At 39.9% G+C, this 18,292-nt stretch overlaps 2 protein-coding genes across 2 annotated transcripts; one reads left to right on the top strand and one right to left on the bottom strand.

Moving 5' to 3' along the window:
- Window positions 1–560: 560 nt before the first annotated feature.
- zgc:65997 (uncharacterized protein LOC794398 homolog) lies at window positions 561–3,943 on the bottom strand. Its single transcript, XM_041269293.1, has 3 exons — window positions 3,567–3,943; window positions 2,484–2,661; window positions 561–1,781 (listed from the first exon to the last, which is right to left on the bottom strand). Exons 1-3 carry the CDS (start codon window positions 3,888–3,890, stop codon window positions 1,495–1,497), a joined length of 789 nt encoding a protein of 262 aa, XP_041125227.1. The 5' UTR covers window positions 3,891–3,943; the 3' UTR covers window positions 561–1,494.
- A 1,616-nt stretch (window positions 3,944–5,559) lies between these two features.
- On the top strand, window positions 5,560–14,281 carry LOC121326196 (5-hydroxytryptamine receptor 7-like). The gene is made up of 2 exons (XM_041269395.1): window positions 5,560–6,327; window positions 12,923–14,281. The coding sequence occupies exons 1-2, from the start codon at window positions 5,798–5,800 to the stop codon at window positions 13,701–13,703; spliced, it is 1,311 nt and encodes a 436-aa protein (XP_041125329.1). The 5' UTR covers window positions 5,560–5,797; the 3' UTR covers window positions 13,704–14,281.
- Window positions 14,282–18,292: the final 4,011 nt, after the last annotated feature.

Genomic DNA, 18,292 nt, shown 5'->3' with positions numbered 1-18,292 from the left:
TTTAATAAGAGCAGTGCCACAATAACTTTGAGCTGTTTACTGAGCTCATGATCTGCGGTTCTCTCTTTTTATATTTATATATTTCACCACCAGGCAGAAAAACCACACAAACTCTTTCTCAGTGCTAAAATGCTGATCACTTTGAAGAGTACTTTAATGAAGTAATCATCATGACTGCTAAGTGACTTTTCTCACTTGTTTATTTTTCTTGACTTCAGTCTTCACAATGATTCAGTTGAAAACAATGTATCTTGCCACCACGCTATACATTTTTAGGACCCTTAAAAAAGTACCAGGGTCCCCATGCTGGATCAGGTTCCATCCTAATATATGTTGCACCTCAAATTAATTTTCAGTGGATAAATTGGCTTCACTGTCAATAGATAATGAAGTCTGGAAAACGGGAAAAATGTTGAGAGACGTATTGCCAAACCAATGACAGGTAAAAAAATGTGTTTTGTACAAAACATTTTTTATATTTTAATGTTGTTGAAGTTGTCACCCTGGGTTCCTTCAAGAAGCTGCTTGATGAGATTCTGGGATCAATAAGCTACTAACAACCACACGAGCAAGATGGGCCGAATGGCCTCCTCTCATTTGTAAATTTTCTTAAAATGAAATTGCATTGAACATAATGCCTGTACATACAAATCAATGACAGTTAATTCACCGTGATCTCTCAGTTCACCATTAACTTCACAAAGATAGTGACCCTGACCTGAAAAATCTGTCTTCAAGTAAACTTACATTATATGATCTGAATTGAGATTTTAAACAGCCACCATTTGAACAGATAAAGTTAATTTACCTCCACTGTACTTTGGAGTTTGACCACGAGCACTGGTTATTTATCTTGTATTCAGAGGGTTACATAATAAAAATAAAAATAAATAAAAAAATATAGACCATAGTTCAATTCATTAACACTAAAGTATGGGTAAAGTGCAGTTTTTAACCCCAGTTTAGTTTATTTACCGTTATTATCTTTAGTCAGGTATTATACACAGTACAGTAGTGCTGTTTACTTCTGGAATTAAATCTACTGGAGACAAAAGGCAATTTTACTAGACGTTTTCTCCAGTTTCTGCATTATTTTATTAAACAACATAGATGCATGAAGATAAATAAAGTGAGCCCATGACACCCCCACATGGCCACTTTTGGGAACTACAACTATGATTCCCACAATATCCAATTTTGGGCTGAATGTACACACACACACACACACACACACACACACACACACACACACACACATATACATAATGTTGTGAAGTGAAAGGTGTCTTGTGGTTATATAACCACTGTTGATATTAAACATAAAATCTGTTTAAAGAAATAATGACATTTAAAAATCAGAACAAAGTACTTAGAAATATTTATTAATACATTGTGCTGACATTATATTGTAACTGCTGCAACAAACTACCACTATCTTAAAGCCAGTTAATATCACATTTGCAATAGTTCAAAATGGGTATTATCAAGGTTCATTTACCAAGGTATTTCTGAGCCATCCCAAGCAAAACACTTTCCAGTTTTATCCACACTGAGATTGTCTATAAGATTCATTAAGTACTGTACTGAACACTCAGTAGTAAAAAGTCTATCTTTGAGAACATTTTTGTGATAAGGCCTGGACAGGTCTGTGTCCACAGTTCCTGGATGCAGTGACACACACACAACCTTTGCCCTTCCTCTGCCAAGCTCAATGCTGAGGTTTCTGGTAGCCATGTTCAGTGCTGCCTTGGACATCCTGTAACTGTACCATCCTCCCAACCCTAGAGATATGACAGCAACATTAGTGACTCAATCCACAACAGAGAGGAGGCCTTGTGTGCTCCAATCAGAATCTGGCAAATATAATGGTTAGGGGGGATTTGGGTAGATGTTTGCATGTATCATTTAATTTATATTATTTTAAAACAGTGGTCCTGAAAATTGTGCCTATGTGATGGGGTGAAAACCCCTCTCCTTTAAATAGTGTTTATTTTTATGATTTTATTTTGTTTTACGTTTATTGCTGTATAAATGTTTCTGGAAAAAGTTAAAAAGCTAAGCCTTAATAATCTCTTAATTTTTATGTGAATGCAGCTGGTCAAGCTCAGTCGCTTAATTGATTGTCAATTTAGCCTGGCCTAGCTGTATTTAAGCCTGACAGTTCACAGTTGTTTTGTAAAGTCCAGGGAGAGACTGGCTGTCTATGTGCTCTCCTTCTCGGCTAACATAGAGCTATTTTGTAAGAAGCCTATCAGGCAACTTTTGTTTTTGTATGGTTAAAAGTATTTTGTTTTTTATTTAATTTAATAAAAGTGTGCAACCCAGTGTTTCAGCATTCTGTCTTTGTCCAGCGCAGTCAAACCCTCACAGCTTGCAACACTAACTAGAACCACAAGACAATCTTCTCTCAATTCTGCTGTGAATTGCACATTTGAGATCGACATTACCAGTCTTATTCTTCCATAGAGATTTTATACACTTACGGTTGTCTCCAATAGACCCAACTTTAGCAGTCATGTTGACTATAATGCCACTGTGTTGCTTAGATTTATCAGCTGTCTGTTGCCCAAACCCTCCACTTCCGTTCATCAACAAAGGGCTAAAATATTTTGCCATCACAAGAGGTCCAACTGTATTAGTAGTCAGGGTGGCAACAAGACCCTAAGAGAGATAAATAGAAAAGCCAGTTAACGTGTTTAATTTATTCACCGAATCAGGGTCAGACCTGAACCTGTTATAGGGTAAAACTTGAATAAATGCCCCCCCCCCCCCCAAAAAAAAAAAACAACAACCTCACCCCCACTCCCTCCTGCCATTCCTACAAAATAGACGCACTTGGGACATGCAGGGTTTAGTTATTAAAATAGCATGCATACAATTGTAGATGGCTGTTCAGGTATCCCAAATAATAGGAGGCTGTGTGATCCTGTGGTTAAAGAAAAGGGCTTGTAACCAGGCAGTCCCTGGTTCAGATCCCAGCTCAGCCACTCATTGTGTGACCCACAGCAAGTCACTTAACCTCCTTATGCTGTCTTTCAGGTGAGGTGTTGTTGTAAGTGACCCTGCAGCTGATGCATCGTTCACACACCCTAGTCTCTGTAAGTTGCTTTGCATAAAGGTGTCTGCTAAATAATAATAAAGTGAAGGAAGAAGAAACCCAGCTACTACCACGAATCAACACAGGTTTTTAAATTCTGGGTATGCTTGTGTACTGTTGGAATTTGGATGATTAGGCTGAGTGCACACATTTGATTGTGAAAATACAGTATGTTGTAACCAAAGAAATACAAATTGTAAAACCTGGTTAGTTTTCTGATTTTAACTTACTGTTCAAATCATTAGCATCACCAAGGATACATTTTACAAACTTTAACTTCTTTATACTAGACTTTTGCAGCACATCTGTATATGCAGGGCTTATTATGAAATATCTATGCTCTTATTATTTTTTGATATCATATTTCAAACCTTGCACAAAACTACTTAGTGCCCCTTTGTAATTGCACGAGGTAGCAGGGTAGCCTTCTCACAGTTTAACAATACTATAGTGTACAGTACACTCTCACCTCAAACGATATATCCCGAAGGCTAGTTTCACCCTTTCCCGATGGAAGCAACATAGCGGACGAATTAATTAAAAGGTCTATTTTCCCAAATTTGCTTTTAACTATTTCGGCGGCTTGCTGAATTTCATTTTCTCGGGTCACATCCACCTTCAGAATTGTGACCTTTCCCGGATACCTTTCTCCTAAATCTTTCAACTGGAGTGCCTTTTCTGGACTTCTGCATGTTGCGATAATCAGTGCCTCGCTTTTCTTTGACAAAATATGTTTGCAAAACTCCAGTCCAAGCCCTCTGCTGGCACCTTGTACTAAAGCTACAGCTGCCATGATAAACAATGCTTGTTTAAGTACATACAAGCACAAGCATGTCAATGGCGATGCTCTGCACTGCCGTCTGAACGCGACAAACAGTAGTTACGTATACATCATTACACAACTAAGTTGTATAACTCAAATAACATTCATTTCCTGATCATTACAGTACAGATTTCACTAGGTGGCACACAAGCGCCACATTTCAAAACGACAGCACTGCCGTGTGCTAATCTAGCACTGTCCTATCACTGGGGACTGGGTAGCGGAGTGGGCCACTACTAGTCTTTCATTCATCTTGAGGGTCATTTGAATGCCATTTGGTCACAAGTGAAATGAGTTTGGATGCCTCAGTAGACATAAATCCCTATCGTATAACAACCACCACCTCTTCGCTTTGGAGAGGCCCAGTGTTGCGGCCCAAGACTGAATGACTGTGGTCAGAAAGTATTCAGGCTGCAGACAGTACCACTGCTTCTCGCCTTTCATTAGAACACGATTCACAAGGACCAACGTGATTGAATGTGCTTGGTTTAATTTTACCACCAGAGGGCAGCAAAACTTAATTAATGGAAGTATGAGAGTCATCTGTGCAGTCCGAGCTAAAGACAGTATCCACTTTTGCTGTGATGCGATTTTCTTTAGGTCGCTAACAGCAGAAGTGCAGCTTGTTCATGGGGAAATCCTCTTAGCAACAGGATACATGTTGAAAGTTCAACAAAAAGACAAATAGGTAAACCCAGTGATACAAATAATTTATTAACTTTTGCAAACTGGGCAAGGCAACATTTTATTACAAGGTTTGGTATTTCAACTGACTGCTACTTCTATCATCTGTTCCCTAGACTAGTTTATCTCAACCTTCGTAGCAGACATCATTTTAGGGAATATCATATGATATGCACGTTTTAAACCACGGGGTGTCATCATTTTGTTTGAAAGATCATCTTTGCTTATGTGTTTTCGACAGATTGTGTACAAAAGTCTTGCTTATCATTCCTTTAAATTGAGTTAGAGGTATGTGTTACCGATATTGACAGTAAGATGTGTGTGAGAAGGTATCCATTTAGTATCCATCCTAGAGTCTTTTCAACTTCAATCAGAAACTAATTAAAAGGTATTTTCTAAGCTAGAACTGTCAAAAATTACTGTTTTGGTGTCCAAGGAAATACAAATAAAATATAATCCTACAATTATTGACAACTACAAGGAAAAAACAATACTAGAAAACGCACTGCTTCGGTGTTACTTGTGGCATTGTCTTCTTCCATTTGAAATGATGTATTTATATTTACAACACATCATCCAAATCAAATAAAACTGTTAGATTCCCAGAGGGTCTATCTGAAACTGATTTTACATGGAAAACACATTATAAAATAAATGGTTCATAGATTTACTCACTAAAGTCAGTGGCACGTCATGCGTTTTGCTTGTTTTATTTAAATAGGTTTAGTTAAAAAAAAAAAAAAAACATGCCTTCTCTTCACACCTAAAGACGTTTGTGCTTTTTTTTTTTTTTTTTTTTTTTTTTTTTTTTTTTTTTTTTTTTGTATTTTAATACGGCATCATATTGGTATGACGTCGTTAGTCTTTCTTAAAGTGAAAGTGTCGCTTAATCACAAACAAAACCCAGCCTTGCTCACTCACAAAGAGCACTTCTCTTTGGGGAAGCGTGGACAGAAGAAGCATGAACTTGGGCAAACTCTCAACTCAAAATGATTATATAGACGGGACACCTGTTGTCCATTATACTCATTACTGAATCTTCTGCCATACCTGTTTAATCATCACTTCTGTAATGTTTGCTGAACGGTCTGGGTGAAGAGATGAAAGCATCAGATGCTGCATTGTTGGACCAGATGTATAACTGTACAGTTTGCTAACAACACCGGGTTGCCTCATGGACATTGGGGATCAAAATGGTTATGGACACCAACAGCAGTTTTATTTACAGTAACATCAGGTCCTACATGATAGAAGAAAAACCGAGGGATCTCAGCACCACTAGAATGATTTCAGACTCGCTGGACTTACATTATTTATTGAAGATTATACAAGAACCAACTCCCAGTTCCCTGCCAACTTCCAGCCTGTTCACAGAGAACGATACTCAATGCGGGGAGAAGATTCTAAACTATGGAATCATGGAAAAAATAGTTATTGGAGTTATTCTGACGATGCTCACTTTATTGACTATTGCTGGAAACTGTTTGGTAGTTATTTCGGTATGCTTTGTAAAGAAACTAAGACAGCCTTCAAATTATCTCATCGTTTCTTTGGCTCTGGCTGATCTCTCGGTAGCAGTGGCTGTAATGCCATTTGTTAGTGTCACGGACCTTATTGGTGGACAATGGATCTTTGGACAGGTTTTCTGTAACGTCTTTATAGCGATGGATGTGATGTGCTGTACAGCTTCAATCATGACCCTGTGTGTAATAAGTATAGATAGGTGAGTATGCTGGAAACCTCCCGGGGTGATCAGACATAAAATTCACACATTTTAATTTAGTGTGTTCTTGTCTACTCCATTTCATTTAAATTCATGCCTAATGTACGCTTTGACACTTTTATTTCCCACATCATTGTGTATAATATAAGCACCTCAGCTTCTAGATACCATACATTTCCTTAACACATCATACGCGTACCAGAACTACTGTTTCTCACTTTTACAGCGATACAAAAACTGGAAGTATGTGGGAACTGACACATTTAATATAAAACTACATGACTACTGAAGACATTAAATAGACATATTGTCCAATTTATGAACTGCCATGTAAATAGGCGACAGATAAATAACTTTGTCCTTTTAGCACTTTTATTTTAATACTTTAGGATTTTACATGTCTTCGGTCGCCTCGTATTTTCTTTAAATTATTGATATATATATATATATATATATATATATCTATATTATATATATATATATATATATATATACACATATATATATATATATATATATATATATATATATATATATATATATATATATATATATATATATATATATATATATATATATATATATATATATATATATATATATATATATATATATATATATATATATATATAATATATATAAAATAAAAAACACTTTTACATCTACGAGACACACAATTACACACACACACACACACACACACACACACACACACACACACACACACACACACACATATATATATATGAATACTGAATACTTACAAAAGTATTCAGACCTCTGACCAATTCTCTCATATTACTGAATTACAAATGGTACATTGAAATTTCGTTCAGTTTGATATTTTATTTTTAAACACTGAAACTCAGAATCAATTATTGTAAGGTGACATTGGTTTTATGTTGGGAAATATTTTTAAGAAAAATAAAAAAACTGAAATATCTTGCTTGCATAAGTATTCAACCCCTGTGCTGTGGAAGCTCCCAGTTTGCACAATGAAAGAAATTGCCCAAAGGAGGACACAAATACGTTACCATTGGCCTCCACCTGTGAACCATTAAAGTTGCTGTCACATTTTCTGGATAAGAACCCCAGTGTTGAAGGATCATTGGTAAGGCTGTGAATCTGAAGGAAAATGAAGACCAAATAGCATTATACAGAAGTTAGAGATAAAGTAATACAAATGCATAGATTAGGGAAAGGGTACAAAATAATATCCAAGTGTTTGGATATCCCAATGAGCACAGCTGGATCAATAATCAGGAAGTGGACGATGCATCACACCACCCAGGCACTGCCAAGAAAAGACCGTCCCTCAAAACTCAATGCTCAAACAAGAAGGAGACTTGTGAGAGAAGCCACAGAGAGGTGCAAACCTAACACAGCCCATGCCTCAAAACACACCATCCCTACAATTGAAGGAAGAATGGATGGAGCAAAATACAGGAAAATACTGCAAGAGAATCTACTTCAGTCCACTAAAAAACTGAAGCTGAAGGCCAAAGCAACATTGGAGTGGCTCAAGAACAAAAAGGTGAATGTCCTACAGTGGCCCAGTCAAAGTCTTGATCTCAATCCCATTGAGAATCTGTGGCACTATTAGAAAATTGCGGTCAACAAGCGACGTCCAACCAACCTGAACAACCTGGAGCAAATCTGCCAAGAAGAATGGGCCAAAATCACTCCGACACTGTGTGCAAAGCTGGTACATACTTACCCCAAAAGACTTAAAGCTGTTATTGCAGTGAAAGATGGCTCTGCCAAATATTAATGTGTGGGGGTTGAATACTTATGCAAGCAAGATATTTCAGTTTTTTTATTTTTCTTAAAAATATTTCCCAACATAAAATCAATGTCACCTTACAATAATTGATTTTGAATTTAAGTGTTTTATAATAAAATATCGAACAGAACGAAATTTCAATGTACCATTTGTAATTCAGTAATATGAGAGAATTGCAAGGCACTGATATATACATATATATGTGTGTGTGTATATATATATATATATATATATATATATATATATATATATATATATATATATATATATATATATTGTAGTGTCTGGGCATCTGTACCCAGACACGGGCAACATGGACAGTGTCAGAAACTGCGGAGAGAGAGTACTGTAAAATGTGAGTCTGTGCTATAATATGTGGCGAGTGTTGCTGCTCTCTCTCTCTTTTACGTGGGTGCTGGCTTGATTGGCCAGCTCGGGCTATTTACCTTTGTGTGAATGAGAGCGAAGTAAAGTAGGATCTAAATGGAGAACACGGAAAACACCAGATGAGTTTCACAGGAGGGAGCAGACCCAAAGCCCGAGGGCCCATTTGGATGCAGACAGTGGCCGCTGTCTTGGCTGAAGGCAACATCGGTTATCAGGGCACTCTGGAGGACAGCGAGGCAAGGAGCAGCAGATGACGAATCCAGACACCGTGACCACAGCCACTCTGAACCTGGACCCCCGCAACCAATGGTACCAATGCGGTCAACCCTGCAACCAGGCTACTTCCTGTGGAAGAATCCACTTATTGCTATCTGAGTTGTCACTCAGCACAATAGCTTCAACCCCCCACACCCGCACTCTGCACCCCCCAGTAAGGGCTGAAGCACGGGACAACTTGAAGAGGAGTGAGACAACACCCACTACAATGGAACCACTACCCCCATCCTCGCCAGGGGTTGCAACACGAGACAACCCAGGAAGGAGAGAGATGCCTCCTACCACAGACTACTGATCCTCCACATCGCAAGGCTGAGACCAAAACTACCCCGGTTCACTGACACAGCCTCTCTGGAGGCCTTCCTGGTACAGTTTGAGCTATCAGCTGTGGAACAAGACAGCAATCTACCTAGCCCAGTCACGAGAATGAACCGCAGGAGAGGACCAAATATGATGCACTGTTAGCAGCAATGAAGCAATGGTTCGACAACTGTGAACCATACCTCGCTCTTCAAGACCAACTTCAGTGAAGAAAGAAGGCACGGAGGGAGAAACTGGGGTTGTTGGTTGCTGACATTGCACGTTTAGCCAGTTGGGCTTACAGTGACGAACCCAGCAGCTTTAGTCATTGCATCTCTCTAGATACTTTCCTCTGCAGTTTACAGACAGCATCACTGAGCCACCAAGTCCATCTTGCCAACCCCCGCACACTGGAGGAAGCTGTGAGCCAAGCGCTAACTATTGAGGCCGTGCGACAGGATGAAGATTTCCCACCACGCTGCGGGCTGAACCACTGCCTATCAGACCCACCTTGACGAGGGAGAAAAACCAGAGCACACCCCTACCCCCAGAGTGAGAGCCACCGCCCCGGACCAGAGCCGACAATAGGAGAGGATATGCTGGAGATGCGGGCAGCCCGACACTTGATGGCTAACTGCCCCATCTGATATAATAGGAGGTATGTCACTTGCCAGCAGTTCAAACCTTGTGCCCCACCCCTGCTACCCCCTCAGCCCAGCCGGGAGCTTGGTCGACGATGAAGATGGTCTGGCGCAACAGTTGTGAGGGGCTTTGCCCAGAGCAATGCAGATGGCTGTGAGCACTGCTGATTGAATTCCAGGACACCTTTGCTGCACAGCCTGAAGAAACTGGCTGCACTCATCTGGTCCAGCATGTGATCAACATGGGAAAAACCCGCCCCATCCTTCCAACAATCACGCCACCTCCCCCTGGCCCAGCAAGGAGCTGCGCATATTGAGAGAGATGCAAGAGACGAATGTCATTGAGCCCTTGGATAGCCCTGGGCCTCTGCAGTGGTGTTGGTACCCTGGAAGGATGGGACTCGCTGGTTTTGCATTGATTACTGATGTCTCAACGAAGCCACAAAAAAAGACTCCTACCCCCTGCTCTGCATTGATGAATCGCTCGACCTGGTTGCTAGTTCAGCATGGCTTAGCTCCCTGGACCTTTGCAGCAGCTACTAAGCAAATCGAGCTCGCCCCTGAAGCCTGCCCCAAGACCGCCTTCTCAACGGGGAGATGATTGTGGCAGTCAGTCTGTGCAACACGCCTACCACTTTTGAAAGGCTCATGGAGTGGGTGCTGACAGGCATTCCCCCTCAGAGCTGTTTGGTCTACTTAGATGACCTGCAGGTCTATGCCACACCTTTAACGAAGCTCTGGCTAACCTGCAAATCGTGTTACAGTGCCTCAAGATCGCCAGACTCAAGCTGCATCCTGATAAGTGCTGATTAATGCAAAGTGAGGCGGCATTCTTGGGACACCACGTGGGGAAGTACAGGATCAGCACCAACATTGGAAAGACTGAAGCTGTCCAAAAGTGGCCTCCCCCAGCCAACCAATGCCAGATGCAGGGTTTCCTGGTTCTGGCCTCATACTACCATCACTTCATACCCCAGTTCGTCACCATTGTAACCCACCTCCACCAGTTACTCCACAAAAGTCAACCCTTCCTATGGTCCACACAGCGTGAGGATGCTTTTGGCTCCCTGAAAGATGCACTGATTCTGGGCCTCATCCTGATGCCCCCAGCGCCTTTACTCTTTTTCCTTGATACTGATGCCAGTGATCAAGGATTCTGGGTGGTGCTGTCACAATAGATGGCCAGAGGTGAACAAGTTATTGCATACTTTAGCTGAGCCTTCAACCGAGCAGAATGCAGTTATTGCGTCACCCACCAAGAACTGGTGGTAATTGCCACTCTTAAACAATTTTGACCATACCTATGTGGGAGACACTTAACCCTGTGCACTGACCACACCTTCTTCCAGTGGTTGGTTAGTTTCAAGGGGCCCAAAGGACAACTCATCTATTGGTTGGAGCAACTCCCAGACTACGATTTTGCCACCCAACACTTTTGTCACCAGAATGCGAACTCGACACCCCAGCAAGCCCCCTCACCACTGTGACAGGAGAGAGCAACAGAAGCAAGAGGAAGGAACCGGGAGAGGAGAGATACAGCTAGGAAAGGCTTGCTACAAGCTTACCATTGTTCCAGCCACAGAGTGGAGAGCACAACAGTAGCAAGACCCGGACTTACAGCTCGTCTTCCTATGGCTTGCAGGGGGTATGTGGCCTGCTTGGGAAACCATTGCCGCCTGCTCCCCCAATACGAAAGGACTGCGGGTACAGTGGGACAGTTAAGCCCTCCGGGAAAAGGTCCTGCAATGGCAATGGTTCCCTGTACACTACAGTCTGCGGTCTTGACTGTGGTTCACGGAATACGTGGCACAGGGCACTTCGGGGCAACCAAGACCTCGTAACGCAACATTCTCTGCCCAATTGGCCATCGCTACCAGCCACCCCCAGGGGGACTGGGACCAACAGCTTCCACTGATCCTACTCGTTTACAGAACCTGCATACCAGCCCTACTTTTGCTGCACAGGGAAATACATATCCCTATGAAACTGTTATTCAGGCAGCCCCCAGATTCAAGTCCATTACCTCCTGGCCCCAAGTATGCACACTGGTTACAAGATGGCTGGACGTAGCCCACCAGTTCGACAGAAACAAGCTGCAAGCTGCCGGCATGAGACAGAAGTGCAATTAAGATGTCAAGAAGAGGGGACGGCACTTTGATGTAGGGGAGCTGCTTCACAGCCCATGGGTGGGTCCCTATGAAGTCTTTGAGCATCTTAGCGAAGTGGTATACAGGGTGAAACTACCCCCCACTGGTCTCCGTCTTGTCCTGCACAGAGACCGTCTCACTCTCTACCATAGTTACTGAACAGTTAGTGAGCCAAAAGTTACCGTACCATCTCCCGCTCCTTTGTCCGAATATCACCCCGCGAGCCACTGCCACCATCGCCCATTAAACTCAGATTCCTCCAATCACGCTGTCTCATCTTCACCACCCATACCCCAACTCACCTCTAAAAGCCAGTGCCAGCACCCTGCTAACCCAACCTCGTCCAATCACCTGCCATGGACGAAAGCCATCCCTCGTGTCGGTGGCCAGACTGCTCCGGCAGAGAGAATCAAACCACATCGCCGGATACGACTGCTCCTTCAGAACACAGATCAGTTCTTTACGGGCCAGGAAGTGTGCAATGGGGGAGCAGTGTAGCCTCGGGGGCAGCCGTGCCCAGACACGGGCAACATGGACTGTATCAGAGACTGGGGAGAGGGATGGGATTGCATTGTAAGATGCACTGTATAAATGTTGAGTGTGAGTCTGTGTTATAATGTGTGGTGATTGCATGCTGCTCTTTCTCTTTTACATGGGTGCTGGCTTGATTGGCCCACTCTGGCTGTTTACTTTTGTGTGAATGAGAGCAGAGACATGGGGGGGAAACGGGAGATATAAAAATGTGCACTGCGCTTCCAGCTGGTTGTTGTGTGAGTAGTCAGAAGGAGAACTAAAGGCAATAATTAAAAGAGTAAGAGAGAGCGCTGAAAGAGCATTAAGATTCATAAATAAAAATAGTAGTTATAACTGCATGCTGTCTCAGCCAATTGTGCACTGACCCCTGGGAACTCCTGCCCATGGCTGGCAGTGTCTTTACCAGATGCGCCACTTGGGAGCCCCCTCATACTAGTAATTTAAAGTCTGTTGAGGCACCTTATTAAATGTAATGTGGTCATTTACTTAAAAAGGGGACTTAACTTCTGTTTTACGTACCGTTTCAGGTACCTTGGAATAACTAAACCGTTAACGTACCCTGTGAGACAAAATGGAAGATGCATGGCCAAAAGGATCTTGTGTGTTTGGCTCCTGTCTGCCTCCATTACTCTGCCTCCTCTCTTCGGTTGGGCCCAGAATGTAAATGATGACAAGGTGTGTTTGATTAGTCAAGACTTTGGCTACACCATTTACTCCACCGCTGTGGCATTTTACATCCCCATGTCGGTGATGCTGATCATGTACTACCAGATATACAAAGCTGCCAAGAGGAGTGCTGCTAAACACACATTTTCTGGCTTCCCACTGCCAGAAGAGAATGATGGCTTTGACTGCGCCCCGGGAGCTATAAAAGTGCACAAGGAGTCGGAAGAGTGCGCCAATTTTTCTCGCCTTCTCAAGCACGAAAGAAAAAACATCTCCATTTTCAAAAGGGAGCAGAAAGCAGCCACCACCCTGGGGATTGTTGTGGGGGCGTTTACGGTTTGCTGGCTGCCTTTCTTTTTGCTGTCCACAGCAAGGCCCTTCATCTGTGGCATCGAGTGTAGCTGCATCCCCCTTTGGGTAGAGAGGACATTATTGTGGCTGGGCTATGCCAATTCCCTCATCAATCCTTTTATATATGCCTTCTTCAACCGAGACCTACGGACCACGTTCCGGAACCTGCTGCAGTGCAAATACAGGAACATCAACCGCAAACTGTCAGCAGCAGGGATGCACGAAGCTCTGAGGCTTGCAGAGAGACCCGAACTTGCACTCCAGCAGCACTGCTTTGAGGGAAAACTGTAACTTGGTTATATGCTGTACCACTTTCTTTTATTACATTTTATATACATGGTTGGGGTGTTCAGAAAATCTGAATATTGTGGCTCTATTAGCCTCTTATTTAAGCTGTATTATGTTATCAAGGGTTTTTATCATTCTGAAAGGAAATTTTACTTAGCACTTGGTGTCACAAAAAAAAAAGTAATCAAGCTGTTCATTTTAAAGAGGAAAGTTAAATCCATACACTTACTTCTTTGTGCCGGTACCTTATTGCTTTATATGTTACAGCCTTCCTACTAGTGCAAGATCTTTAGCAGCGTTGCTAATGCTAAAAATAGATACATTCAAATATACCTTTGAGGCTAGCACAGCTTTCATTTCATTTACTTTCTGACTTCACAAGATTTTTTAATGCAGTAAAACCAGTACAGGATATGACAGCGTGGCCTTAGGCCAATGTTAAAACAGTATTGAAGAAATACATTAAATAAATGCTGAGTTGGAATTAAATGTTGTGGAGTTTACTCCTGGATAAAAGACAATAAAGTAGGCCACACAATATACTGTGAAGTGTCTTAACTCAGGTAATACACACACACAACACACACACACACACACACACACACACACACACACACACACACACACACACACACAATATAATGTACAATTATGAATGTAAATATTGCATATTACTATAATTTTTTAATTTATAAATCATATTGTTTTATAAAGTGCATATACTTACTAGTTCATAACCAGCATACATTGATTTGTATAAATGAACATTGCTACACATGAGAAAAGTTAACTGCTACCTGCATTTGATGAATTATATACATTTAAGTGAGCATTGTTATGTCTAGAACAAAATCTTTTCCTGCTATAGTGTAAAAGTGAAATCCTTTTTCCTTTTGCTTTATCATAGAGAGTTTCCAAACCATGTCTCTCAAACCATACGTGAAGTTGCTATACCAGGTTAAAGGTTGCCCTGTGCGTGTAAAACCATTGTGCTGTTTTCTGGCTTGCATGTCTCGTGGTGAACAGTAAATTAAACCTGACATAAACCTACAGAATTACAGTAGAGAAACCTAGTTCTCCACAACCTGTGTTCGCAGTTTGATAAACGTGGTTCAGAAACTCTCAAATATCAAAAATGTAAATCAGGTGTGTCCAATCACAGTATAGTGATAGAATGAATTACTCCAGGGTCTAGAGAGATGATTAATTGGTTCAATTAATCCATTTAGAACATGGTTGGAGGGGCCACTTTTGGCTACTCCCGATGTAAATTATTTATTTAAAATCAGGATTTTCTTTTGTCCTTAACCTGGTTGACATAATAATTATTTCTGCATTAACCAACAGTAGATCACATGCCTCAATACATTAAAGGCAAAACTTCAATATGGTGTAATAAATATAGTATTCAAACCACTTGTTCCTCTTGTTAGAATCATCACATTTTTGGTGCCGACTCACGGGAGTGTATTTGCATAGTGGGGAAAAAAACACATGTTAATTACTATTATAGAACTAAACAGCTAAGTAATAAAACTCAAGTTGGCCCTTATTTCTTCTGAAGGGAATACAACAGTTTAAATATAATACAATGAAGAAGAAGAAGAAGAAGAAGAAGAAGAAGAAGAAGAAGAAGAAGAAGAAGAAGAAGAAGAAGAAGAAGAAGAAGAAGAAGAAGAAGAAGCTATTGTAGTTGTTTCTTGCTAGTTTTGTTAAAATTGCTGCAAACCTTTCAGAAAAATCAGGTTGAACTTTGTTGCTAAATAAGGCCCAATGTCTCTTAAGCCCTGACAAGTTGTTGTTTCTCATTTTTTAAAATGAACGTAAAATTTCCTTGTGAATAAACTTGGAAAATATGCCCTAAAATGTGATGGTAAAGTATCCTCTGCAGAGACTCCCTGAATCCAATACACTCTCAAGTCTCTCAAGTGACTGTATTAAACTGATCATGACAATGGATTGACAACGGAGAGGTCCTTGTTTTTTAACACCTTTAAGAGGCTCATTCCAGTTAAGCTGAATATAGTAATTGAATAATTTCTCCATTTACATTTGAACCTGTATACAAGCGAGGAACAGGCCAAATAAAATATGTATTATAGCTGTTGAAAATGGTCCTCAACAGACAGACTGTGCATTGAGCTTGCTGTGTGGTTGTTACTATGGATTTCATTTCTCCACTTTTCTAAAACTTTACATACAATGTGTTTATGTATTTCCCTAATCCTTGCTTGTGTAGTGTAGTGTGGAAAAAATAAAAGTAGGCAAAAATATTGTAACATCAAATAAATACATATGGTATTTAAGGTATGTGTTTTTTTTTTTTTTTTTTTGCTCGAGTGTAAATTTGGCAATTTTTGTTCTAAATGGTAAGTCTGTTTTTATGAATAAAACTATATTTAACATTAAATCGCTCTAGAATATTTTAAAAATGCCAGACACCTTATAGAAAGTGTCATGAGCCTGTGCATACTATACCATAGCTGAAAACTACCACTGTTTGCTAATTCTGTTTGGTGCTGCAATTTATAAAATACCTACAAAAGCCATGTACAGTACAATGGACCCTTTACAAAAAGCTGTAACTCATGAAATATTTAAAGAATGCTTTTTTTTATTGATAAAATAGTCTATAATAGTTTTATGAATATAACATGTAATCAATTAATTAATTAATTAATTAAATAATTAATTAAATAATAAAACCTAGTTTATTAGGTTATGTGAACTGGAAAGGCAATGTCCAGATATAGGTTTCACACCCATACGCGGAATTGTTAACATTTCTTTACAAAGACACGCTTTTTGAAAAAGCTAACTATTTTATTATCAAAAACAGAATAAATAAAATAAAAAAATTGAATAATAAAAAAAAAAGAAATTAAAACTTTGGAGTAGGGCCCCATAATTTACATATGCTAAAGACATTCTCATAGTAATACAATAATGTATTTTAAAAATACATTTTAAAACAAACTTTTAACAAATGTTACAGTTGAACAAAAGTTTTAAATATTAGAATTTAAATATTTGTGTTCATGAGGTTGCCAAGTACAACTAAATTACCACTACAGAATCGTAACAAATGGTCTGTGTGAAATCAATACCGTGAACTCCATTTTTTACAAAAAACACTCTTTTTTACAATATTAATGATTGAGAATTTTAGTACAATATCCCCAGGCTGCTTAATGTCCAATTGTTTGTCCAAAACAGTGTAAACTGTGTAAATGTGACTGTTTCATGCCAGTCAAAATAAACAAAGAAATAAAGGAAAAAAGAAAAAAAATAACAGGCTCCCGTTAAGAAATGATTTATGTGATTCTTGGCCCATCCAGTGAGACACAATGCTTAACATATCTAGTGATACTGGAAATAAGACCGATGCCTGGCACTATATCATGAGACAACTGACCAATGACACTATCTTTAGCTTTATTTTATATAATGTATCTGTGTGTATGGAGGTTGTACTGTATGTCTGTCTGTATTTCACACTTAAATTTTTACATCTAAAAAACCCTTATCCAATTAAACTTGAGCACACGGTATCAGAATCTAGGGGTTTAATGGTTCCCGCCTTGGCTTGCTCCCTTCATCCATGAGTCACACAAACACCTTGGGCACGTATAATGGTAATATTTTTGCAGAAGCCTTTAAGAACATTCAAATCTTACTCAGACACCTGTCTGTCTATGATGGCTCTAATTTGGAATTTACAGCCAACCACCAAAACAGAGACATTTCTGGCAGTAAGGTGTTGGCATCTAAGTGAATGAGTCCAGTTTTAAGACCTTTAAATAATGGTCGTTGACAGTATTAAAACGTGCACTATGTCTTAGTGGTACAGTAAATGTTTTTCACAATTATACCTGTTGTATATATGTCACTGGTATTGTTCAAGGTAATGCTGGGAACTGCCATCTGTAGAAACACATTCAAACTCAACATTCAGAATTATTGAACCCCCATCTAATGTTGCCAAACTGCATAGGGGACGAGGGGCTGGGTGAAAGCAGTGATTGCATATGGAAGTAAGTGGGCTGGCTTCTACATTCTATCTACAATACCATTTAATAGGAATGGCTTCTTCTGCTGAGTATAGAACACATTGTTCCAATTATTTAAGCAAAGTGAAGAAGCATACAGAACATTTTAGGATACATAAGAATGAAATTTGCCTTTTAACATGCTATCCCTTATTTCACTGGAAATACCTCTTGCATGTAAACTGGGGGCTGGTTAATAATACAATACAACACGGAGCTGCATTTATGCTCATGAAAATCATATTACAAATATTTGTTGGATAATATGTCAAAAAGACTATTGAAATAGACATTGTTTTTCTATCTTCTCAGGAAAAATAAAATATTTAGAAGCTAACAGAGAGTATAGCACAATAACAAAAGCATCTTCACATTTCAGATAATGCCAATAATAGGAAGTCATAATGGCATGTGTATCACTCTTATACAGTCAAGAGAATAGAAGCAGACCTTTATAAAGCCATTGGGACTGTTACTTTAAATCTGACAATGAAGGCAGCATTTGCATTCTTACCAGCTGTTACGATGCTTTCCAACTAAACC

Source organism: Polyodon spathula, chromosome 13 (assembly GCF_017654505.1).
Source record: "Polyodon spathula isolate WHYD16114869_AA chromosome 13, ASM1765450v1, whole genome shotgun sequence".
Taxonomy (NCBI): domain Eukaryota; kingdom Metazoa; phylum Chordata; class Actinopteri; order Acipenseriformes; family Polyodontidae; genus Polyodon; species Polyodon spathula.
This window is presented reverse-complemented; position numbering and strand designations above follow the sequence as displayed.

Excerpts from the sequence above, each read along its gene's own strand:
- zgc:65997 (XM_041269293.1), bottom strand. The coding sequence starts at position 3,890 with ATGGCAGCTGTAGCTTTAGTACAAGGTGCCAGCAGAGGGCTTGGACTG. Across the intron at positions 2,662-3,566 it reads TTCGGGATATATCGTTTGAG|GGTCTTGTTGCCACCCTGAC; the intron begins GTGAGAGTGTAC and ends TATCTCTCTTAG. Across the intron at positions 1,782-2,483 it reads TGGGTCTATTGGAGACAACC|GGTTGGGAGGATGGTACAGT; the intron begins GTAAGTGTATAA and ends TCATATCTCTAG.
- LOC121326196 (XM_041269395.1), top strand. The coding sequence starts at position 5,798 with ATGGTTATGGACACCAACAGCAGTTTTATTTACAGTAACATCAGGTCC. Across the intron at positions 6,328-12,922 it reads TGTGTAATAAGTATAGATAG|GTACCTTGGAATAACTAAAC; the intron begins GTGAGTATGCTG and ends GTACCGTTTCAG.